The sequence below is a fragment of the Simochromis diagramma genome, unplaced genomic scaffold (assembly GCF_900408965.1).
Source record: "Simochromis diagramma unplaced genomic scaffold, fSimDia1.1 OVJJ01000545.1, whole genome shotgun sequence".
Lineage (NCBI taxonomy): Eukaryota > Metazoa > Chordata > Actinopteri > Cichliformes > Cichlidae > Simochromis > Simochromis diagramma.
The window spans coordinates 3305662-3332440 of NW_024387371.1; the positions used below are offsets into that span (position 1 = coordinate 3305662).

At 40.2% G+C, this 26779-nt stretch overlaps 1 protein-coding gene across 5 annotated transcripts in view; it reads left to right on the top strand.

The window, feature by feature from the left end:
- Positions 1-26779, top strand: part of LOC120719028 (IQ motif and SEC7 domain-containing protein 1-like) — a 96245-nt gene that overhangs the window by 29119 nt on the left and 40347 nt on the right. Inside the window, exon 1 of one of the 5 annotated variants that reach the window (XM_040007866.1) lies at positions 13369-14079. The exons of 2 other annotated variants lie outside the window; for them this stretch is intronic. In XM_040007866.1, coding sequence (XP_039863800.1) covers positions 13961-14079 — 119 coding nt within the window. In that variant the 5' untranslated portion in view covers positions 13369-13960. 2 more of the 5 variants (XM_040007869.1, XM_040007870.1) reach the window with 2 other exon arrangements.

A 26779-nucleotide genomic window follows, 5' to 3' on the forward strand; every position in this document is an offset into this window, starting at 1 on the left:
CATCGACTGGGTGACTCTTTTTTTGGAAGTATGTTTTTGTGGCACTAACAAAATGGAGAAGGTGAAATATTAATTACTATGGCATTTGTGGCCTGCTGTGCTGTGCCCTGCAGATTATTTCAGATTGTTTTAGTAATTCTAGACTTTGGAAACTAAGTTAAAAGACTCATTAGGGATTAATGGAACAAGTTTGGTGTCAAAGCTGTGTCATTCACAGAGTTCAGCTTGCTCCTCATCCTCCAGAGTTAGGGCAGTCTCTGGGGGCGGCCAATTACATTCAGAGCATGTAGAGTGTCTGCTATACTGCAACAGCATAAACACACTCCAGGCACTGACTTTAATTGTTGCTTCTGCTGTATACTTTTCTTTACTTCTCTTTAATTGTTTGCTCTGCTTTATTTACTATGTACTTGTTCTTTCTCTGTTCTCTTCTACATCAAAGCATTTACATGATCAAATACCATTTCATCACCATTAGAGCAAGGCAATCCATTAGCTTAGATGTGAAAAACACTTTTTCATGCATAAACATGTCTGTTTGAGTCAATAATGAACATCTGATTATTATGATTTTTTTCACTAAATCTGGTGATATTATGAGACTGTACAGATCAGACCAGACCAGTGCAACAACAATAAGCCTAGAAAAAGTTCACTTTCATACCACCAGTGTGGAAAAGTAATCTCCTTCAAATGTTTGGAGCACAGAAAACTGGTCCCAGCAGGTTTTGTCAGTGCATGATTTGTTTTCTTTAATGTAGACAACAGAATGGAAATATTGTCGATTTTTCTCAGTCAGAAACTGTCAAAACATCCAGAAACTACAGAGAATCACAGGCAGTAAGAGATATCACTTACAGTCTGCCCCATACATTTTGGAAAAATGACACAAATGTTGTTCAATCTTGACTACTTGATTTTAAAATCTATGGTGGTAGTGTACAATGAAGTGCGGACTTTTAGCCTTAATCCAAAGGGTATAGTAAAGTTATTGTGTTAATTCTTTAGGAATTAAAAACATTTTTATGCATAGCCCCTCAAAAGTAATTAAACATACTAAGATGAATATAAGGATCTAAGTCCTTTGCTGCAGATGAGTCCTGACATCTAGAATCCATGGACATCATCAAATCCTGTTTTCCCCCAGCTTTCCTGGGCCTTTACTGCAGCTGCCTTCAGTTGCTTCTTGTTTGTGCGTCATTCTGCATTCAGTTTTGTATTTAATAACTGAAAAACAAATATGTTGAGCTGAGATCAGTTAATTGAGTTTCTAAGTTATTGGAAGGACATCGTGTGAGCTCCTCAGGCAGGTATTCCCAAAGCTGAGGGTCCCTGATGGCAAAAGCAAAGTCGCCTTTAGATTTAAGCCTTGATATTTGGAACTGCCAGGAGGACCCCATCTAGAGTTTGAATTCGCTCATACAGGGTCAACATTGTTCCTGTGTATCTAAGGGGCCAGACTCAAACTTGCTATAAAAGTTACAATTTTAAAATGATATCTGAAACGTACTGGTAGCCAGTCGAGAGGAACCAGCATTTTGGTGATGGGATGCTGCCCGCTAAAACCAGTAAGAAAAACTGAACATTTTGCTACTCTTGGTGGTGGTCTTTAGCACCTTGGACAGGAAAATGTGTCAGCATAAGCTCCAAGCATTCACACGTAAATCACCCAGCTGAAACACTGAAATGTTACTGGTGTGATGATGGCCTGCAATGTAATAGCATATGTGAACCACAACAAAGAAGATGGATTGCCTGACTTCTATCAGGACGCACACATCATGTTCCTCAAGATATAGAATTCTTTTTCCTTCCTTGACTTGCTATAAAGTGCAGTAAATCAGGAGCTAGCGACAAATCAGAGTCTGTAGACCAAAGTGGAACAGAGAGAAGAGGAAACATAACTACATAAAAAAAAAAAAAAAAAAAGAAAGTTATTTTAAAGGATCGAATTCACAAAAAGAAAATGGATGACTTCCATATTAATTATAAATTATACTGTTTTGTTATCTACAAAATGTTTTTACTTCTACATATAAAAGCAAGAAGTGAAAGTACTTACACTTGATAACAGGTGTTACTAAACCTAAGAACTGAAACTATAAAGAGATTAGGTTAAAGTTTCCCAGCAACCATGGTAATTTTAGTGTGTGTGTGTGTGTGTGTGTGTGTGTGTGTGTGTGTGTGTGTGTGGACACATTAAAAAAAATGACATTAAAGTTGGTTAAAAAAGAACCTGTCTTTTACCTGTACAGCATCCGGCTGAGTGTATCGCTTGCTCCTAGCTCTGGAATGACCTGCTAGAGGAAATTAAGTCGAGTCAGTCTTTCTTTGAGTCTTAAAACACATTTTTATGACGATGCTTTCCCTTGGAGTTTTTCACTTGCTTTGAATAGTCTACTTCCTCAGTACATTACTCAGTACAACTTATTGGAATTGATGTTGGCTTTATTTAAAATGGCCAATAAATGAAATGTAAAAAAAACCCAAAAAAACAAAAAACGTTGACAACACACAAATAAAACAACCAGCTGATTCGAGAACAATCGGGCAGAGAATAATAGAGTAATCTGTGACTTGTTGTTGTATTATAAGAAAGAAAGAACGCATAAATAACTGTTCATAACGAATGGTGGGAAATCTTGTTTTATTTTGCGTCACTGAAAGAAAAAAGTATTTGCCAGTATATCAGATTTTTACATCACCAAATATCTGTGTCCACATTGGTCTTAAACATCAGTGGAGCTCTAGTTTGTTTTTATTTTGTTCAGTCTTGGTTTTATTGTATTGCTCCTGTGTAGCATGTCGCAACATGATTTTTAAGCGCTGCTTTAAATAACTAGTTGTTGTTGTTGTTGTTGTTGTTATTATTAGTGAGCGATATACTGAAACTCAAAATACAGCCAAATATTTAGCTTTCAGTCTCATCATTTGCCATCTCCGCCTCTGTAACGATTTCTCCCACTTCTGTCTCTTCTGTGGCTCTGGTTTCATTTGTAAAGACTAGTGGCTGTTTCATTTCTACTCCTCTCCCATGACTGTTGAGCGTAGAGTGGGAGAGGTGAAAACAGGAAGTGTGTTTATGTCAGACTAAGAAAGCGAAACTGGAGCATACAGCCAGTCCAATAGGGATGCAGGATCTCAGCTTAGTGTGAGAAAGGATCATTGCTCTATACGGTTTACTGAGGGAAAAGAATCCAAATTCATCTGCAGGCATGTGACGGAAACGTGAAAGAAAATGGTACAAAAGCAGCATATTATATGTTATAATATAGGAATATAGACAACCACATGAAATGAGGGGTAAAAAAAACACATTTTCTTCCTCAGTATCTGTAAATTACATGAACAGAAAGCATGTTTTAACTGATTTTGGGTGCTGCATGTATTCATTGCCTGCAGCTGCCTTCTAGTTCAGTCCCGTCCAGATTTAAGACTTCTTCTGCACCCATCAAGCTCAGCCCAAGGCTGAATGAATGCTTTTAACTACCCAAGATGCTTTCCCTCTCTTCCCTCTCACGCTTTCCTCACTTCACGCCTCTCTTTTAATCCCCCCCCCCCCCCCTTTTTTTTTTCTCCAGATATTCTCTTTGTTCTTTCACTCAATCAAATAGAAATAAATAAATATCATCTGCTGGTCTGTAATCTTTCACCTCCTTTGACTCTGTGGTGCGTATCTGTGTCTCCCTTTTTCTCTCATCAATTAAAACAACCCACTGACTAATAGCTAAGGGGCAGAAGTAAAAGTGGGATGGTGAAGTGTAACTCTTTCTGAAGTGTTTACACCCCTCTCTTAATGCTCCAGTAGGTTGTAAACTTGCTGTTACTGGACTGGTCCATTTATTTGAATTTGATGTTTGTATTATCTGGCATTTGACTTTTAGAAAACACCTAAACTTGGATCTCCACTAGTACATATTTAATTCCGGGGTTTTATGTTTTTAATTATAATTATAAAGTTAAATGGCTATTTCATAACAGGACCTGTGATTACGTTCACTGCAGAGCTCATTGATTCCTGCAAATTGGCCTTTCTTCCTGGGATCGCAGACCCCCACCCTAACCTTCTGCTGATGCAGCCAATGTCTTATTTGCTGATGGCTGGAGGCAGAAAGGCAGCTCGGGAGACTGTGATCTAGCTGCAGGGGTGAATATAGTGCAAAGCGACACATACAGAGAAAAATGACAATATGTAGGTTCATGAACCCTGCATCATGACTGTTATTGCATGTATTTCATTGCAGCATTCCCCTTCTGTAAGGCCTTGACAGTATCCGTGGTCATTTGGAAAGGAGTTTAACGATGCAGTAAACATTTATTGTATGTGGCTGCAAACAGTCCCGGATAAATGAATGAGCAGTTGTGTCCAAGAGTTAGTGCTGGTTTTTAAAAAGAAAAGGAAGAAGAAAAAAAAAAAAAAGAGCAATGAAAGTGCCTTCCGCCCTCCATAAAATTCAGACTGTTATTTAATGCTTTCTTTTTTGGTTCTTTTTCTTTACTGCCGTCAATATTGAAAAGGTTTGATTCCACCAGATGGGAAATTACATCTGTGCAATGATTTAATAGGCCTGTGAAATAGAAGGCCCACTACCTTAATGTGTTTGAACTCTTGAGAAAACTCTTTGAAGTTCCCAGCTTCTGTTTCGTCATCACATTCTCTTAAGAGTTAATTACAGGCTCCACGCTGCGCTCTGAAGCTGCATAGCTGGAAACACACAGTTTTGATTTAGAAGTAAACGCAGGCCATTTGGTTCGTAATAAGTTGCTTTGACTCTAAGTAGCAGAGCAGAATTTGATGCTTTTTGTTGTGCCATGTGCCTTTCACTTGACTCAGTTTTGCAGTTAATGCTTTTGGGCAAGATGCACGCATGTGTATATGGCTGTGTGGTTGATCTGCGTATGTGTGCTGTCACTTTCGCATGCAGACAGCCATGCCGCACATAAACAGTTTTCAAAGATTGCGATGCTGTGCTATAAAGCCTGGCAAGCTGTCTGTTGTGATGTTATGGCTACGTTTTCACTCTAACTCATTCATAATGGGGAGCATTTATGATTTTTCTTATTTTCTGTCATATATATGGTTACATTCACCTAACAGTGAAAGATTGTACATTTAGTCCCAGGAGGACAGACGGAAAAGAAAATCTGTCAAATCAAACATTCAGATCTATCTACTGTGGTGACTCCATGTGGAGCATCTGAAAGTAGATTGTAGACAATGACACTTCAGTTCAATTAAAAACTGTCCAAAGAATTATGCAAATCTGGAAAGAATGGGTTGGGGAAAAAACTTGTATAATCATGATTGGCATTTTCTCAAATATTTGGTAAAATCAAATCACAAAAAATCCACAGTAGAACTCACTGCCATGTTTACTAGTGAAAGTGAGGATATTTCCATGCATACAATGTAAAGAGAACTTAGGGTATTGGGACTAAAGAGCTGAAGTAATCCACTCATCAGTGATCATAGAGATTGGACTCAGGAGTAGAGGAAAAAGGTCACGTGGTCTAATGAGTCCTGTTCTAGAGTGATGGGTGCAGCAGACAAAGTGATGCGCCCATCATACCTAGCGCCTGCCGTGAAAGCCTGTGGGGCCACTATTATGATCTGGGGTTTCTTCAGTTCAGTAACATTATGTGCCAAAAAATTAGGTCAGCTGACTACCTGAATATACTGAATGACCAGGTTTTTTCCATCAGTGGAGTTTTCTTTTTCCATGCCACAGGCATATTGCAAGATGACATTCCCATGATTCATCAGGCTCAAATTGTGAAAGAAGAGTGGTTCAGAGAACATGAGATATGATTTCAAATGTGGATCAAAAACCACAGGATCCGGACCTTAACCCTAGTGAGAATCTGTAGGATGTGCAGGAGAGGATTTTTTTTTGTTGTGGGCCGTAGTTTGCCTGGCAGTGTGTATTGTGGGTTTTTGTTTTGTTTTGTATTTCTTTTTCTTTTTCTTCTTTTGCTTTTTCTTTTTTTTATTGACAATTGCCCATAACGTGTGGGTTGAACTCTGTTTAAAAATGGTGGATGCTCATATTAGACATTAACAAAACTTTGAGTAGTGGTGAGCACTATAGTCTCACCCTCTCACTGTTGTCTTTTACTTGTGGCGTATAGCATGTGTGGGGGGAAAAAGGTGTCTTAACACCTTATAAATAAGGTTTATTTTAAATATTATCACACAAAGCTTCTCTTGTAGAGTTCCCCATCAAGAATTACAGATGATTTGTACATATCACCCGCACAGCAATAAAACTTGCCTTATACTGTGTAGATGCTTATACTGCTCTGTGACTAAAACAGCTCTGACACTGGGGGGAATTAGAAAAGGACGTCTGGGGGTGCCCTGTGGTGTTTAGGTGGGCGGTAAGTAAGTAACAGCTAACGGCATCTTAAAGGTCACAAATGTTGTTCATTTCACCTTTCAGTGGTTTTAATATTGCAGCAAATTCAATTCAATAATCTATACAGGACTGCTAAAAGTTGTATAAAAAGACCCCAGAAAACTTGTAAGTTCTTTTTGTTTGTTTGTTTGTTTTTTGTTGTTGTTTTAGAATTAAACTCGTTTTCAATCAGTTAAATTATATAAAATAGCTGACTGAAAATTTTTGAGAGCTTTGAGAAAGAAATAACATTTAAAGTAATTCATTCATTGTTGATTATTTTCTGCCTATTCCTTGGAAACTGAGTGTGTTTCTTTTATTTGGGAAGATGCTGAGCATTTTGAAATGGTTCATGGAAATGGTAAATGTGACATGTATTTCATTTCATAAGAATTTTAAGGGTTAAATTGATTACAAAACAAAATCAGTTCTAAACATGTTACATTATTAAGTATCTGTTGGCATAGTAGCTTTTTAAAAAGATATTGCCTAACATTTTGTGTTTGTTGTGCAGTTTCTATTTGGTCTGTTTCCAAGGGTAAGACCTGCCATTGGATGCACTATTACCTTGACAGTCATAATAACCACGCTGCAATAAAAATTAAGACATTATTAAAATGAGCACACATTCTGCTTACAGTCGTAGCCTTAAAACCTTGAATCTTGAATCATTTATCAGCCAGAAAACCTAATAATAGTTTAATAATTTGCCATGACGTGATCTGCGATATGACATACTGCTCTTGTTTAAAAAAATAAAAATAATTTTGTGTTTTCAGCAGATGAGAAAATAATTTTGAAAGTACAACATGTGTATGCACGGGAAAGTGGTTTAATTAGAATAAAATGTATTTGTGTGCTCCCCTTCAGAAAGGCAGGAGTTTGCAATTCTTCATGCATGACTGAAATCCGATGTCTGTTATAAATGCATCCCGTCAGCAGTAATGAAAAGTCACCCAGATGTGTGGCGACAGGGCACAGGTGTTACATTTCAAGACAAAATCATGTGTGACACAAGTATGATTTGAGCCCTTAGGTGATACGTGTGCAAGCACTGCACCTCCAGCTAGAAGAAAAAACATGTCAGAGCATCTTTTTTTTCCTCAACCAGTGCTTTTCTTTCACTGTATTACCCACTGCCACTTTCCGTGTTAAATTAGATATAGTGAGAGATTAGTGCTACTGTGCGACTGCCTCAAAGAGCTTATCCTTTCATTAGTTCCGTGCAACATTAATATCAGGCAAAAGAGACTGGGAGTGTTTCAGATCTATCTCTCAGTTTGATACGAGGCATTTGCAATTCCAAAGCCCCACATCAGCGCCCGGATCGAGCTGAGGGAAGAGCTCACAGGGATGAGGTGAAGGAGCAAGGAGTAGCTTATCCAGGAAATAAAACTGAAACATTTGTTCTCTTCTGCTTTTTCAGCTCTGCCACTCAAGAGCAGGGATTTGTCTGTGCATGTGAAACAAGATATTAAAGTATTGCTGCTGCTGGATGAATGATCTGTTTGTGTGGGGGTGAAATTTCCTGCAAGCGAGGAGATGAATGACAAACTGTACATTACAATTATGACAATAATAAATACTGTATCGCTCTGTTTTTAACCTTAGTTAAAATTTGCATGTATCTGGATTGTTTTCTTTCCTACTTGTTTTTACTATGCGAGTCAAGCAGTGCTGTAATTGGTGGAAATTGAGGCTTGAGCAAGAAAAGTGGATTTAGATCTCGCAATTTGTGACCTTACAGTAAGACAAACTTCTAATTAAACAGGATTTTTATCACAAAATGCAGTAATTGCATACTGTGTACTGTATACTGTATACAAACATGGAACCATGCAGTACATATTCTCAAAAGTAAGTGAGCTTTACAGAAAAAAGTAATAGTATTATGCTACTTTTCATATTAACATTTTTAAATGAAAAGAAGACACAGATGAACGCTTTAATTATACTGTGGAGGCTATTTCGCTGCAGTGGTTTGGATCTACTTGTTCCTTAGAGAAAAGGATCAGTGCTAATAATTACAAAGTCATGGTCTCCTCCAGGAGGACAATGCTCATTCTGAGTATGAACATGATGTAAATCATATGCTGCGGCCGTCACAGTCAACAGACTTTAACCGAGCTGATACCTGTTCGGTCTATACACAAAGACATAGTCCAACAGTTTATTTTTCCTTTCGTTTGTGTGATAAACTTATAACTAAGGATGTTCCTGGCAACTAATAACAGAAAATCTAAGCAAATATTAAATGCATGGAAGTTAAACATTGGCCAAAGAAATATTTTTTTTGGTTGGTTGATGATGCTGCAAATGCACACATTAATTTCCAATTTGGCTAATCTTATCAGTGCTAGCAGTGGTAGCTTAGGTTTCCTCCATTCTAGTGTCTATAACTCGGTGTAGAAAGTGGTCAGCTGCTTGGTTATATTACATTATTTGTTTTCTGACACGGCTAAAGTAGAGCGCAGCCACGCTGGTTCCTTCTTGCTCATTTACAACTTCTATTCACAGAGAGAACGAACAACAGCAGGGCACAGTTGTTTGTTCATGGGTGGTGACCGGTCATGCCATATGCTTTTTGAACTGGCAACTTTAATTGCACATTAATAAATAAAAAACCAAACATGTTTAACTGACTTATATTTTTGGCATCAACTCATAAGACAGTCCATTTGTCTGGTCACCTCTCCAAAATTTGATTATAAAACATAAAGAAATTCAGCCCCAAAGTTGTTAAATTTGTGCTTATTTATAGTGAGCACCTAGAACAGTATTTAAAAAAAAAAAAAAAAAAGTGTATAGCAATATAGTTTCCCTTGCATATGATGTTTAAATATGTCAGTTTAATTTGTAGGATTTTTACATTAATTCACTGGTAATTGTGCCATAAATGATCTCTCTACGTCTTCCTTTGCATGCTGTATCAGTTATATATACCAAGTGCTGTAGCGGTATTACTGACATCGGCTTATGGAGGAGTCTAAACTTGTGATGAGCCTCAGCTGAGGCCCAAGGGGTCAAGTAATGTCTTTGTCTATACTTCATAGTTAGAGGCAGAGAGACAGCTCTTTGTTTGGCCTGCAATGAAAAGCTTGTCTGTCTTTTGCTTCTGATGTTCTTAGGCTTGAGGCCAAGTCAGTGACAGAAGGAGCCTTTGCACAGCACTGTGCCCTCTGCCAGCGAACTACAGAGAGGATGTGCTGTGTTGTTGCATGGAAAAACACAGGCAAACTAACCCTCTCACCTCTTTTCCCCAGAGCATTGTGCAGAGGTCCCCATCTAAAGGGGAGTGGTCAGTTTTCCTAGCTTTTGAGACTGTAGTTGTTGTGATTAGGAAAATGTTTTTATGGAACAAAAAAGCTATGGGTGTATTTTTTTTGTAAGTATTATTACTGAAAGCTGAAAACAAAACTGAAATGACTGAAGCGTCAAGTTTTGTGATGTTTTTCAGTTTAATAATACCTTTTTGTTGGAAAGTACATAAACTGTACATAATCTTTGTTCATGGGTTTGCTTTGATACATTGTTAGCCTTCTTTATTAAAGGGAGATTGCTTAAAAACCACATGCATTTGATTAATGTATCCAAATTAAGCAACACTGTAGCATCTGGTGCAACACTAAACCCCCATGAGTGACAGCATCAGTAAGCTTATTGATCACATCCTGTCACATCTTATTGCAGAAGATGTAGTGCACTGCCACCGTGTGGTCTGTAGCTGTAAGTTCTGTGCTTAATGTCTTCTCTTTCACTCTCTTCTTGCTCTTCATCACTCAGCTTGTCTTGATTTGAAGTGGGCTGAAATCTCATGAGAGGAGACGGCTCATTTTAGGACAAAATATGGCTTCCTGCTGGCACAGTCGGTTCCACCAGTGCTTTTTACAGATTGTGCAGACACATGCGTAGCACTGCATTTTGAGTGTGCAGTTTTGATGAAATAGGAGGCACCTAGTCACCCGAAGAAGAGAAGAAAATAGATTGCACTTCACTGGAAATGTGTTGATGCATTGTTTTATACATAGTTTATTTTTTTTAGACATTAAACCAAGCACAACTTGCTTTATGGAGAGGACTTGTTATCTGTCAGTCTCTGTTATGTTTGTACATCAACTTTAAAGTTGAGCTGAGAAACAGTTTTTTCATATTTGGACATTGGCAGTATTGTACAGCAGTAGACATTTTTAGTGTAAGATGAAGCTTAATGATTATTATCAGTGATGAAGTGTACACAGTGGTGATTGTGATTATTTGTCTAAACTGTTGAACTATTAAACAACAGGAGGGAAAAAAAGTCAATCACAATTAGTACAAGAGGTGTAATCTTCAAATTGTCGGTACAGTTTAAAAAAAAAATCAATCAATATGTGCTGTTAAGAATGTGGCTCTAATGATTTTTAGGTTTGTGCATAAACGGTGTTGATTAATTTTCCGTCAATTAAATTATTTTCAGCTTTCATGCAAGAACATGAGGCACACTCAGTCAGCTCCTTTTGATTTGTTTTTTTTCCTTTGCTGTTTATGATCCACTAAGACAGTCCTGTGACCATCTCTATTTCCATCTTCACTTGCCTTCGTAACATTTAGCGAATGTGTCTGGCGCCCCCCTTTAAGAAGTCAGACCTGTATAAAAGCCTGTGTGTTCATATCTTGTCTGTTTACGTATTTTATATTGGTGTTCTTTGTGTCTGGTTTTGTGTGCATGCCCTCTGCATAATATCCCGCGTACCGTCTACGGCTGGAAATTCAACATCGTACATAAAGGTCGCACAGAAGCATATCTTAATGTGTGCAAAGGTACACCTGGCAATACAATAAGATTGCAACTGAAATATCAACCTCAGCACTTGTAATTCAGTCTCGTTGTGAAGGCCTGAAAACCTCTCCTTTGTGCTGAATATGGTAACCATGAATTTAATGTTATTTGTCAGGTTTAAAGAACATCTTTCTCGCCACTGTGCTCCTCGGTCTGTATGTGCCCTGACTGCTAAATCTCTGCTCTTGGTTTGCTGTTTAACAGAATGGAACTTACCATCGTTCCCATCAACCTCCAACCACCAAGTATCTTTTTGTCATCCATGCCCACAAACACCTACACTGACTATGTTTATATGCCAGTTTGGTTAAAAAATTAATAAATGCACATTTTACATTACAGCCCTGTATTTAGAGTTAGAAATGGAAATAAAGTTATACATTTTAAAAATACAACAAAAAAGGCACCGAACAGTTGAGCACCTGGAATCTTCCAGCCAGTCTTTGTCAGGTAGATGAGCAACATCCCCTCAATCTAAGAACAAATACACAATCAATCCAATGTTGAATTTAACATCAGATGTGTTCAAAAGTGCAACAATAAAAATGACTAAGTGTGTGAGTTAGATGGTACAATATTCAATACATTTAGCAAAATGTTAAGTAGAACTAATATCAATGCTAACATCAGAGCCCTGGATGAGAACCGGAAGCATGTGCTGAGGTTATTAAAATGAATGCTCTTATTACTTATACACTCAACTGGTTGCCATCGCTGTCAATGTTGGGAAGTGACAAGATGTATACAGCAAAACTGTGGTATAGCCATTATACCAGGGGTGGGCAATTCCAGGCCCTGAGGGCCGGTGTCCTGCAGGTTTTAGATCTCACCTTGGGTCAACACACCTGAATCACACGATTAGTTCGTTACCAGGCCTCTGGAGAACTGCAGGAGCTAATTTAGCCATTTAAATCAGCTGTGTTGGTTCAAGGACACATCTAAAACCTGCAGGGACACCGGCCCTCGAGGCCTGGAGTTGCCCACCCCTGCATTATACTAAGGCTTGTCTCCTTTGGTACATGTAAATTTAAATCTTAAATTTTAAATCTCACATTGCAAGCCATGACCCAGGAACATTTGACACTCTTGTCATTCGTTGTTTGGGAGTCTTGTTTTCCGTGTAGTGGTATGAACTGATCTGTGACTGTGTTCACTGACTGTGATTAACATTACTTGATTTCCATGCACATACTCATAAATCACAAATTCAAGACATTATGCCAGAAATTGAGAAATCTGCACTTTTCTTAATAATTACAGCATACACAGCTTGTGTGACTGCAATTTAGATAATGGACGTGCTGTACATCTTTAACCACTGCATATGCTCATTAACAAACATAGTGGTTGCACTAATTTGACACTGGATTGAAGTGAGGTTAACTTTGATGATGAAACACATTCTTCTTGGACTTTGAACCACAAGCCTTGGGTTTCTGTCTATATTCGTGTGTGTGTGTGTGTGTGTGTGTGTGTGTGTGTGTGTGTGTGTGTGTGTGTGTGTGTGTGTGTGTGTGTGGCCTTGTAAAGTCCCTATGAGAGTTGTTCTTCATACACATTATCCTCCCTGCCTACAGTCTCGCTTTGGATGCTGTTGAGGGTGTCAAGTCAACAACACTAACATCTATTTCCTAAGGGCATGGTACACTGTAGCTATAATAAGACACACTGTACATAATGTGCATCTTGTGGTTGTTTTGATGCATTTTTGCAACCAAAACTTCAGTTTTCTCCATAATATAACTGTATTTCTGCTTGTTAGTTCACACTTCCTGTCTGGTTTTGGAATTACTTGCACATGATGCAATATCTGTGCAAGCCATGTTGTTTCTAATACCCAACTTGGTGTGTCAGAAATTACGAAGTTATGAACTGCAGTAATATGATTTATAACTTATTTACCTTTTGTTCAGATGATTATTTGCCATATATCCATGAACTGATCTCCTTAGTTCTTTCATAGTTTTTAAAATATTTTTTTATGCAGGCATAATTAACTAGAGCCATGCTGCATCTTTACCTGCTTGCGCCACTCCTCATTAGACTGAAAAGCCCTGTGTGTTTTGAAAGACACTACAGAGAAAAGTGCATTGATTCCAGTGGAGAGAAAGATGCCGAGGGAGGGAACAGGGGTTGGGTATGTGAGAAGAAGAGAAATGGTAAAAGAGAGAGGGAGTGAAAACAAAATGGGAGGGAGGGGAGAGAGAGAAGGCATGATAATGAGCCCTACCTCTGACACATCCTCCTGTTTCTATGGAGACCAAGGAGCCAATCATACAGCCCTGCTGAGGACTGTACTACTGAGAGCAGATAAGAGGGTGGAGAGAGGTGTACGCAGAGGCTCCTCTCTGTTTATGAGAGCCAATAAAATCCCAGTAGCTCTCCAGGAGGTAGTGTCTTCTTGCTTTCCTTTAAATGTGGAAGTCACCCCTGGCATTGATATCAGTAAAGAATTAGTAATCACAGAGAAGAAGAAGAAGAAGAAGAAAAAGAGGAAGAGAGGCTTATCACGAGACATCTCCTTTAGAGCTCTACAAGACCCCACCCCACACCTCCTCTTCCACCATCAGCCCCACCCCCCTTAGCCCCCCACCAGCTGCCAGCCTCTTGGATGCTCCTTGTTACATCACACGCACTGCTCTCTGGCAGCTCGTGTTTGTGACTGGGAGGGAGAGGGAGTGTGAATGTGAGTGAGCCCGTGTGCGCACGCTGTCCCACTGTCGAGTCCCGTTGACCAGCATACAGGATGGACAAACCAAGTGTTTGGCGCGCCGTGGTGAGCAGCACAGACCCCAGGAGAACAAGAGACCCCGGGTCCCATTCAAGCAGACCGGGCTCCGCCATGGGTTACCGGCTCTACGACATGTGAGTAACATGTTTTGTGCGAATGCAGACAGGACAGCCAGACAGGCGGGCTCGCCTGCCTGGGCGGCACTGATGCAGCTCCCATTCATAGAGACAGCAGTTGAGTGGGTGGCGGTGGAATACAGGGTGTCTACCTCTCTGGTGTCCATGCTGAGTCACCTATGGCATCCGGACCTTGCTTCGTCCTCTTGTGTTCCCTTCCTGAGCCTTCATCGTAAACAACGTCTCTCCTGGGGAGGGGCGGTGAGGTGGACCATACGTTTGTTTGAATGACATTCTCAGTTTTCAGCAAGATGAGTTAATACCATGTGTCTCCATGTAAATTGATAAAACCTATGTGTTGTTTGGTATTTTCAGTCTGCCATTATAACAGAAAGCACAACAGAGTCATGTGAATAATGGTTTTAGAGCCTCTGGTGGCTGGGAAACATGACTCATTTCTGGATGATGCTGTGACAGCTCGTACTGGGCACATGAGTTCCTCACAGCTTCTGCTGTATATTTGAGGGTGTCAGTGTGTGTGTGTGTGTGTGTGTGTGTGTGTGTGTGTGTGTGTAAAATGCGGCTGGGTCTAAGCTGTTATTTTTGGGATGGCGATGAGTCCTACGGTCTGTGTGGAAAGCTTGCATTTCTGCTTCAGTAAATTATGTGTGAATTCTCCTGTAATGAAAGAGAGACAAAATCCTCTCATGTGTTTTTGAAGCTAAATAATAGTATTATTGTTGTTGTTGCGCGCCACATTTTTTTTTTTTTTTTTTTTTTTTTTTTTTTTTTTTTACATGTGCTCTTCTGCTGTCTAGCACATAAACACATCAGCTGAATAAGCATTTCGCTGCCTTATTTCTCTGCAGAGGGACCTTCAGGTTTGTTTTCCCTCTTAAAGCGTGTCTTTGCTGCATCACTGTAGACCCTCTGATTTCCTTACAACCCTTTGAGTGTAACCATGTACTTGAACTTCACACATGTACTTACTAACTGATGCATAACGGTGAGCTGTATTACCCTGTCATGTCAGGATTTAATACCATACGTGGGTATCCGTCATCTTAATGAATATGAGACCTTCATGGGTCTCCACTGAGTCTTTCACAGGCAATCTGGCACTGCCATTTAGTAGATTTAATCTCTGCCTTGTTTCTGTTCAGCCTGTGTATTAGTAAATATGGACACTCCTCAGATTTTAAAGTTTCTTTCATAATTACAATTTTGTAATTTTATGCTTAACTTTGAATTGCATTTCTGGTTTTTGTTGTTGCATATTAAGCAGTTGTGTTCAGAGATGGTCGCTTATTTCTTTCATCCTCATTTCCTCTCAGCTCTAATCAAAGTAAAATCTTTAACCAAAGACTGTCACATGACCTGGGTGAGGAGCTGACAGCAGGAAAGTGAAAGTGTTGTGCAAATTGTGGTTATTGTTGTCTGGAGACTGAGAAGATGTACTGCTGACTGACACTAATGCTTGTGACTTTTGTGTCTGTCAAACAAACTGAGGATCACAATGTCTGTTCAATACTCCTTTAATGAGGAGCTGGAGTTGGACAAGCATGTTGTGTTGTAAATGTCATTTCATTGTATTTGGCAGCCGCCCACCTCACTCTGGAATTCCGATGCTGTCCCTGCAGCAGTGGAATGCCAAAAGGATGATGATGTCCTGGGTTTCACCAAAGACTTTCCTGCCCTAAAGGGATGCAGAGGTTGTCTTGAGCTGAATACACCATCATACACAAAGTGTAATTAGTTCAGTTGAGTACAGTGGAACAAGCATGCATTGGTTTTGGCTCCTGTATATATACTATTCTTGCAAGGAAAGCTTAAAGAAGAATAATTCAGGCATTTTCAGAAGGTATTTTATGCAAAACATTTACTCTACATCATATTCACACTGACACGAGTTGTTTTGAGGGACATAAATCAGTAGTCACTTTGCACCAGAAATGCTGAGCAGCCACATTATTCAGTACTTATTGATTTAGCGTGTGCACAAAAAGAGTTGTTGCTTTTTAATAATAGACTATTTTTGGTTTTCTAAATCATAAAAAATGCATGTGTTGGAGTCGAGATGCGTGAAAAATCAATTGAGCTGGTATCACTATTGTCCGTAACATTCGCATCCACAAGGTGTGATCTTTGTGCATGGATTATTTTTTGGGATTCAGAATCACTTTCTTATATATTCTGCAGTGCACCGAATATACAACATTTCATGGACAAGGCAGGTAATAAGCATCAACTGGCTTTATCTTTCGTTGAGATGAGCCATGCATTCTTGGAGGGCATTTGTGGAGTGAATTAATTTTTAACAGGATTGCCAATCCCTGTTACTAGATGTTCTAAATGCATTGCCCCCTGATCAAGTGACGCCAATGCTGATGAAAAAGAGAATGCGTCACCAAGGGGGTAAGGCAGTGACGCCACATTCCTCCACTTTGCGTGCTCTCTCAGTCTGCAGACCCAGCACACTTTGCTGTCAGAGGCTCAAGCTCAAAGACAACTGCCAGCACTGCTCTGAATATGCCTCTGCTGTAGACAGGAACTGTGAGATGCATGGAGCTATTGCATAAGACAACAACTGCATGTAATGCATTGCCAGCACAAGGCACGACGAGCATGCTGTCAGTTCACATGGCATCAGCTGATGGGGCATAATGCTTAAAAGCAGGAAGTGAGTCACTTGTTAAAGCACATGCTCTTTGTATGTACAAACCTGTCTTCATGAAAGCCCTTTGTTCTTTTATTTGTCTGTGTCTAGAGTCCCTCATGGCAATTCTTAATTTACTCAAGGACTTATAATGTATTTGTCGATCAATTGCGTTCTCATCAGTCCTTAATTTATTACAGATGACAGGATATTTACACCTTATAATTCCCCCTCTTACCCCATCAGCATTGTTTTTGGCAGAAAACTACACAGAATATATGAAAACAAATACCATGCTTTTTTTGAAGGTGCAGGTGCATAGTATACTTCAACATCCAGTCAGAAATGTACCAGCAGTACAGTAGCATTTTGGTTTTTGCCGAAATAGCACAAACTTGGCTGTGCTCAATCAGCTCAAAGGCTGTCATTTGCACACTAAAACGTCAGCAGCTGGACATCTGTCGACTGACACTGAGATAGTGGCTGAGTTTGCAGCTGGAGCTGTGTCAGCCATGTGTGAGGATGATCACACCAGTGGGAGCTGTGGGGCTCTCGGGGGCACATCTCAGTGAGTTGAAGTTTCCTCAGGGGAGTAGCTAGTGCTGATGCATTTGTGGTTTGAAACAGCCCATAATAAGCCTCTGCCTTTGCCAATGGCACCGTCAGAAGCCTCAGCACAGAGGAGAGTTGGGTGCTTTCGAAAAGGATGCATCTCCAGAACATTTTGTTCCTTTAGCGAAAATAAAAATGGATATGCGGATGTGTTTGTCTGCAACAATGTTACATAATAACAACCAAACCAAGCGATCACTGACTACTGTTGTCTTTTCATTTTGATTGAGACTTTCATGGTTTTCTGTTCATAATTGGGGGGAAAAAAAGGTGTAACTGTCACACTTAAAGCCTTTTCTGCACAGTGCCTACCAAGTGGCTCATGCTGCCTTACGTTGTTTCATACAAGACATGCTAATCCTATCAGGGATATTAAACATTTCAAAGCAGTGTACCTGCATTCACAAATCCTGGACAAGTGCATATACTATAGCAGTTCTGTTACCAGCACAAAGGTTATAACACAGCTTCAGGACGGCTGAGAGAGACTAAAAGCTGTGAGATCCTCCTCCAGAAGCCACAAAGTATTTCCCCCACTTTGTTTTTATTTTTCTTCTTTCTGTCTTTGCTTTGCTTTATGACTGTCTGGATTTTCCTGCTTCAATGCAAAACAAAAACTGGAGGAGTGAATTTACAGTCAGTATGGCTCATCCTCTGTTTCTCTTTCATTCTTCTAGGTTTTGCTTCCCCACCCTCTTTCGCCTCTGCTTCTGTCCTTTTTTTCACCATCCAACTAATGCTCTGCATGGCTGCTTTCAGACTGACAGCTGAGCAGCTGTACTGTACAATCTGTGTGATACAGGAGCTTGTGCACATGCAAACTGTGCTGTAACTTTAGTGTAAGATTAGCTGCCCTGTAGTATAAGCTGTCATGCTAGTTGGACACTTTAACTTCTGTGTCTCCATTTTGCTTGTAATGAAATTAACATGCTGGGCTCAGGACGTCAGCATCCCAAACAGATGAGGAAGAAAAGCTGCATGGCACACTCTTAAATTTTATGCTGCTATTTATAATAAATACATTTGTAGTGATTTAAAAATGGATCCTTTTGTGAAGCGTATTGAAGTTGGCCACTGGAGATCTAAGTGATGCCCTGCTTATGTGATGTGGTATGAATTAGGAAGAAATAACTTCCATGGTGTTTTATTTGTTTGTTTTCATGAGTGAATCGGCAAACTTGTCGGACTCCTCGTTGCTCCGATTACATCAGCTTTTGTGGCTTCGATGCCTTTAAAATATGAAAGTTACCCAAATTTGCCACCAGGGGGTGAACTTTTCTAACATATTCATTCAGACAGACTGTCCTTCACACAGAAATAAATCAAAAGCTCAGGATCAACTGTGTACTTAATGAAATGATGGGTATAATTATGTCATCATAACGCGTGCTTATCTAGCTTTTTCCTGATGTTATAAGGCCTGGCATGGTTTTGGTAAAGGCCATCATCCTATCAGGTTCCTACTAGCAAAGGCAACCACCATCTTTCCCCATATTTTCCCCTCATCATGGAATCTTTAAGCAACCTTATCAGTGATTGAGTGTGGCAGTCATGGGGGAGAAGTGGGGTCCTGTGGCTGTAGTGCTCAGTATCATCATTTATCACTACACTAGTTTAATTCAGCAGCACAGTGGAGACAAAACCTGTCACAAGGCCTTTCAAATGAGGGCATGTATTCAGACTGATGGTTGAACAGGTATTTTATAGCCTTTTTGATCTCAGAGAGTGTGGGCTGTATTGATCCACCTGCAGTGCTCTGAGGATTTCAGTCATGAAAGATTTGGAATATTTATATATTTTTTTTATTTTATTTTACATGCACTATACGGACAAAAGTGTTGGCACACAGAATTTAATCTTTGAATTCAGGTGATTTCAGCCCTATTGCCACAGGTGTATAAAATCAAACACCTAGCCATGCAATTTGGCTTTATATTTGTGAAGTTCGTTCTAAAGAGCTGACTAAATTTGACCATGGTACTGTAATAGGATCCCATTATTGCAATACGTCAGTTCATGAATTTCTTCCCTCTTAGATATTCCATGATCAGCTGTAAGTGGAAAGTCTTTAGCAACCACAGCAACTTGGTCATGAAGTTGCAAAAAATGTAAAGTTACAGAGCGCGGTCGCCAACTCTCCGCTGACTCGATAACGGCAGAGCTCCAAGCTTCCTCTGCCATTAACATCACCACAGAAATTGTCCCTGGGCCTTCATGTAACAGGCGTCCAAGCTCAAGCAGCTGAAGCCTTGTGACGTAAAGCATTCAATAGTCGATGCACCGCCGCTGCACTCTGGAGCAGTGGAAACGTGTTCTGTGGAGTGATGAATCAGACTTCTCTATCTTGCAGTCTGATGGGTCAGTCTGAGTTTTGGCAAATATCAGAAGAATATTACTTGCCTGACTGTTTTGTGTCAACTGTACAGTTTGGTGGAGGAAGGAGAACACTATGGGGTTGTTTTTCTGGGTTTGGGGTGTGTCGCTTACTTCCAGTAAAGGGAAGTCTTAATACTTCCATTCATCAAGAAATCTTTTGACAATTCTGTGTTTGTAGCTTTGTGGTTACTATATGCGGTTAAGACACTTTTCTGTTTCAGCTTTACTTTGTGCAATGGGACACCGTTAAGTCCATAAAGGCATGTTTGAATGAGTTTGATTTGCAAGAACTTGACTGGTCTGCACAGACCCCTTACCTATACCCCACTGAACATCTTTAGGATAAACCAGAACTGAGATTGCAAGCCAAGCCCACTCAGCCAACATTGGTATCTGACCTCACAAATGGTCTTCTGGGTGAATGAGCAAAAAATCCCCTAAAAACACACTCTTATGTGGGGAGGGACAGTAACGGTGTGTATATGTAAGCATTTAAACACTGTAGAGAGTACAATTACCAGTAACAGTATTGTAGAAATTAATTTCACCAAAACAATAATGTGGCGCACAGTGTGACGTCAAAAAAGGCGCACACCTTTGACGCTGCGTTTTTCTCGTCCACACGTAAATGCAAAAACGGAGTTTTCGAAAATATCCACCCTGGCAGGCGTTTTTAGAAATCTCCGTTTTCAGTGACCGAAAACGCCGTTTACGTGTGGACGGAAGGTGCAAACACATAGAAAATCTGCATTTTCAAAAATTACCCGGGTACGTGTGGACGTAGCCTTAGAAAGAGAAGTTGGAAAAGCTTGTACTGTAGATGGCTCAGCATATTGGTCCACATGTGTGATCCGTGGTGTATGGACTTGTTCTCATCTGGTGCTCTTCCACTCTACTTGAGTAATGAAAGTGCTTTTATACAATGTTTCTCTTTCAGCCACTGACAAACGCATTCATACAAGCACTTTCTTCTACATGTAAGTGCTTTCAGTCTAACATTCACACTCTAAATGCATCAAGCGGAATCCCAAGGATTCTTTGGCATGCAGACTGGAGCAGCCAGAGATTGAACCACCAACCTTCCAATTACCATATGACCTGCCCTAGCTCCTGAGCTATCGCCAGCAATTTTTGGCTGTGTTTGACTTACTTTTTTTTTTTTTTTTTTTTTGTAACTTGGGGCGATGCAGTTGATTACTGCTCTTGACTCTGACCTGCGCAAAAATGCACTTGACATTGTTTTACAGGGTAAAAACTTAAAGTAAAAGCCTTTACAGTGAAAAGCACCCATTTTGACCACAGTTAACAGAACAGTTCTCTGCTCTCACATTTTTGCTCCCCACACATGTGGACGTGCCTAAGCTTACAATTTTGAACAATCGTCAATCTGCTCAGGAAATTACAGCCTGTTGCACTTGTATACGCACTTACTCAAGTCTTTGTCCTAAAAAAACCCAAATAATAGTCTGTCATGTGCTCTTGAATCAGAGCCGCTAAGCTATTATGCCATCTATATTGTTGTAAGAGTCGTACTTCTTTGCCTTGACAGACTGTAATATGTTCTGCTAACAATGCAGTGAGGTTTTTACATACACTAACCACTGGTGTGAAAAAGAAAGGGACAACTAAAAGGGCTTTCCATCACCATTTCCAAATGGTGAGAAGAACAGAAGTTAAGTGCAGATACACGCTTTTTACCTACAGCTTAATTGTCGTCTTCATCTCTAGGTATCGTCTTTAAATGTCACATGACATGTAACCACTAAAATTCAGAGTGCAGTAATGTACACAGGAGGGTAAGCGCACTTCTACACTTACAGCTTTCGCTGAAGTAAATTGACAGGAAGAGCACAGATTTGCTGATTTTTCTGTGAAATGTGTGTAAATCAGGAGGCCTAAGTTGTGACAAAAGCCTGATGAATGGTGCTTAGGTTCATTAATTCCTCAGTCTCCCTTCTGTTCACATAGGCTCCCACTAAAGCCTTTGTCCTGCTCTGGTCTTTCTATATCTTGGCTTGGGAAAGCGGACATGAAGCCCATATTGTGTGAAAGGAGTCATGTGGTGATTGACTCCTCAGCCCAAACAGATCTAACTATAGTAATTAGTATATTAATATGTAAATATGAACATTACTCCACGTGTTTGTTTGTCTGTAATTGCATACATGAGTTTAATTGTTTGTGTAAATATGTGGCATTTTGAGTGTTTGTGTGTTTGGACATAAACAATGGCTGAATATTGATGAGAGGCCCTTCCACGCCCGTTTCCCATGACTGCTGGGACTGGGTGGCACTGCAGCGTGGCACTGCATCTCAGGCAGAGAAAGAACAGCTCTGTGCTTCTCTTCAAATGCAAAACCCCCTTTAGACAGAAAGGAGAGCAACGTTTTAAGCCTTATAGCTCTACAAGGACCTGCAGCACATATGAGCACAGTTTTAATACAGACACAAACTTATCTATGAGGGTTTAATATGCCGGCCTTATTTATGCACCTGAAATCCATTCTTCCTTTACTACATTCTTTCTGAATAGGTCTGCCAATGCACCATTCATATCTTACTTGGAGTGTATGAATCATTTTATTGACTATAATCTCACATTTGTTCCAGCAATCTAGGCACACTTATGGTTTTTATGATGATTCTATGACCTTGAACAGTCTAAAAAAAGAGTCTAAAAAAATATTTCTTTATGCTGACAAAAATCGGAGAAACCTCGAAGCTCATATTTATTTTAACAAAGCATGCATATAAACTCATGTGGTCATACAACATTGCAGCAGTCCCTCCTCGCTGAAAAGCCGACCAATCACTGGCTGCTCTGTGAAGCTTCCATTTGAAGCTTCAGTAGTACGGTAGTGTTGCCCAGCAACCAGAATCGGCACATTTCTGGGAGGTCCTGTGTGGATGGCAGCGGCTGTAACAGGGAGAGAGAGACAGAGAGAGCAAGAGGGAGAGGATGAGGAGCAGGAGACAGAGATAGGAGGACAGCAATGGTTTGGGGTTTAGCTGGAAGAAGGAGAACAGGAGCAGTAGATGGCATTACTGAATCCATGTTGGCAGTGAGAGAAAAGATCCGGTCTCTTGCCTCATAGGAAAGTTTGTTCCTGCAGCGGGAGGAGACAGAAGAGGATTCCTGTTGAGTATGTGCTGTTCAAACACAAATGAGTGAGTTTTGGAATTCCTCTTCCTATCTGCGTTCCTACACATTCCACTACCTGTGCCTGCTGGAGCGATGCAGAGCATTGGATACAGGCATGATGTCTCTGAGGATCCAAGGCTGACGCACTGTGTGAAGGGACCAGCACAGAGGACACACGGTTGACCTGGATAAGAGTTAAAACGAAGCAGAAGCAGCTAATATAGAGATTATTTTTGGGAGGTGGAACCCAAGCGTTAATACTTGGTCCAAATCAGTCCCAGAGGGTTCCTCGTAGGCCTGGCTTTCTGGGTTTGGCGATGACTGAGACAGGTCCAGAAGTGATGTGGTTGTTCTGGGCGGGTTAAAACCACTCAGGCTGCCATCCAGTGGCAGTGGCGAAGCTGGAGCTCCAGAGGAGAACAGATTTATCGTCCATGCCTGGGATTCACTGGTTGCTCCTCTGCTTGTGCCATGGTGCCTTTTAATGTTGTTCGATTCCACAGCTGTTCAACCGTTTGACTGTTTGACGTGAGGATGTGGAAGTTCAAAGCTTTTTGCCTGGATTACTGGCATGTGCTGTGTTTGCACCCACACAACAACTTTTATAAAAGGTATGTTTTGAAGCCGCTCACGTTTGGCTTAATCATTTCTTGAAGTTGAAAGTGCTACGTGTTTTGAACAGCTCGCTCGCAGCTTGTTGATGTTGCTACCTGTGCTGAAGTAGTCCCAACATCAAGCAGTTCAATTTGTTAAAACCAACCCTCGAATTACTTCATAAAGAACATCTGATTGATAGAAAAACTTTAGTGCTCAGCTCTGCTTGCTGACATAGTGGTTCTCATGTTGAAAGTCATAATTCAAGGGAGAGTGAGCTGGTTTAACCATTATCCATTTCTTCCAGCAAACGAGGTTACAGCTGTTATTGAAATGCTTGGTTAAGTAACTGTCTTGTCAGTGTCTGTTTAGTCAGTGTCAGTGTCTCGCGGCTATCACTGAATCTATTCGTCTCCGTCCCACTGGGACCTCTTCTTGTTCACCTTTCACCTACAGCACAATCTATGCATGATTGACGAGGTTAGCGTTTTAGCTTATATTAAATTTGGCTCTGTTTTTTCGTCTTTCACCTCAAAATGCCAAACTTCACCTAAGACTTGATTTAAGTGTCCTTGATGACATTTAAATTCATAAATCCCAGCAGTGAATCTAAGCTTGCAAGTTGCTCAGTCTTGACAATCATGTTTTAATTTCTGTTAAATTGAACATATCACACAAGTTTTAAGACTCATGTTTCAAAGCTTCCACTTCTGTTTAAAGGTATATACTCATCTTAATTTATGCCCACCTCTTCTCTCTGCCACTCTGCTGAAATCATAAAAAAATTGTGTTTTGTAATATCTGATATCCCACATATCCTTAAAGTTTAGACACCCATTTTTTTTTAATAGAAAATCACCATTATCTCTTTAGGTAGAATAGAAAAATACAAATGGATATATTTCCCATAATGATAAAGATGCTGTAAGGGGTGGTCTATTATTTCTTTGATGTCCAGTCATGAAGTATTTCAAGCAGCAGTTTTAGGCTCAGACACTAGTTCCCAAAATGATTATTTCCCTTTTAAACAATATAATTTAGGTGCAAGGTTTTAGAGCTGCACAGAAAAAGACTGCAATGTTTGGTTTTTTTTGCGCCATTATCCCCCTGCTACACCAGAGAGATCTAACCACGTATGTTTGCAGAGGTTTCCTTTATGCACATCCCATCGTGCTGTTTGATGTCTCAAACAGAAGCAAGCTGCAGTGTGATGACGCTGATCAAGGACCTGTGAAAATCAGATGCACCTGCCTTCTGTTGAATCTCTGTATGTATATAAACACGCAGTTTTTCTTTGGCATTAGTACTCTGAAGGCTAGGACACAGTATGTCCATGATTCATTAATAATGCATCGCGGATTTAGCAGGAAACTGTGAATGTAGGCCTCAGGGAATCCCCCAGATTTAGGTGCATCTTCATCATTTATGCATTCTATAATAATCGATTTTTTAGCCGATATTTCGTAGTGCTTTATTTAGTGCAAACTCTTGTATCAACAGCTGTTCTTACTTTTATGACTCAGTGGTTTGTTTGGAATTATTTAGGACACTCATGTGTGTATTTTTCTTTCCAAAAACTGCAAACAACTCATTATGTGTCTAATCCCACAGAGTTACTGGAATATGCTGGTCACTGGGTGTAACTCATTACATTGCACTGGCTTCAGTGTAGCAGCCTGTGTTGTTAAAGCAATGTCAGTGTAGTAACTCAAAACAGCCTCTCCCAGCTGCTGAACTGGGGTTCACCCTCCCTCCAGCGTGGCCTTCCCATTGAGCGCAGTGTGATTGTTGGATGCTTGCCGAAGTATTACCATGTAGACAGGCACAAAAAGCTCTCGTGCTCTATCTCTTCATCTACTTCTCTTTCTCTTGCTCACATTCTCCTTCTGTCTCTCTCTCTCATTAAAAGGCATGTCCACATAAACAAGTAACCATGAAACACATGGCATAGGCCCAGCCCATCACCACTGGGGAGCATGCATCATGGGAGCAGCAGATATGTGAAAGATTACATTGGACTGAAGAAAAAGTAACAAAAAGCAGAGAGGGGTGTCTGCAGAGAGAGGGAGAGGCAGAGAGAGAGAGAGAGAGAGAGGACTGGTGCACGGTTTATTGTGGGTGGAGAGCTTTTGTTAAAAAGAGGGATGATTTTCTTCTGCTATACATGCTGGGCCTTTACCTTACTTGGTCATCAGGCAGCTTGCAAGAGCAGCAACTCTGAGCCTTACACAAACTAGGACGAGGAGAACTTTGAAAAGGCACACACAAAGTAACTTTAGCAGCGAAAGAATGAACTTCTCTGTGGGTTTTCTATGGAAAGTGAAGGATGTGGGGTGTAATTTGTGGTTGAGGAAGGAGTGAGCACAGACTGTTCTTCTTCTGGCTCATTTAAGGGGAGTTGCTGTAGTTGTTGTTTTTTTTGTTTTGTTTTTTTTTAACTTTTTTTTTTAAACTTCCTCTTGGTGCCATGTACATTTTTTTCGGGCATGTCTGATGCCTCTGGTGATGTCACTGCCGTCTGGAATGCCATGTGGAAGTACTGCATATCCAGCCGAACTATAAGGTAGGAGACCATCTGGCATTGACCACTGCGGATGGCAGGGGCCTCCGAAAAGTGATGGTTGTCTTTCCGACTGACCACAGCAGTCTGTGCAGATATTTCTGACTAATCCAATAACATTCCTGTCTATATGCTCGGTGGTTTCCTTTCTAGAACTATGGAAATGTACTATCACAAAGCAGAAGAGAGCAGACTGGAAGCAGTCAAGACTTTTCAAGGTCTTACTTGACAGTTTACCTTATCAGGGACATGCCTTTAATAATAAAGACTTAAGAAGAATCTGTCTTTCTTTTATTTCTATCTCCTTTAAGTCCTTTCTCTTATCTTTGCCTTGCCATAGGACTACAACAGAATGTCCTCTGACACATCACTTTGGGAATGAACATAAAAACCAACATTCAGGAAAGATCTTCTTTTCCACCTTACATTATTCAGTCTATAGTGATTGGATTTTAATACTAAGTGACCTTTTCATTGTGTCTTTTTATTAATATTCAACTGGCAAACTGGTTATAAAGCTTGCAAGTATTCTCAGGTGTTCATATGACCTCAGTCAAACAGGCCTTTTTATAATAGTTTTGATTTGTGTCTCTTAAAATGAATTTCAAATGCTCCTGACCGACTGGAAAAACAAAGTTTCCAGTCATTATCCGTACAGGAATTTTGGGAAGTTTTGATTTTTAGTTATCTTTTACATCAGGGAGAAGTCTGATCAGTCCCAAATTCATTCAGTGGCCCCGGATACACACCACTAATCGTAAAGGACTGTTGTGAAGAA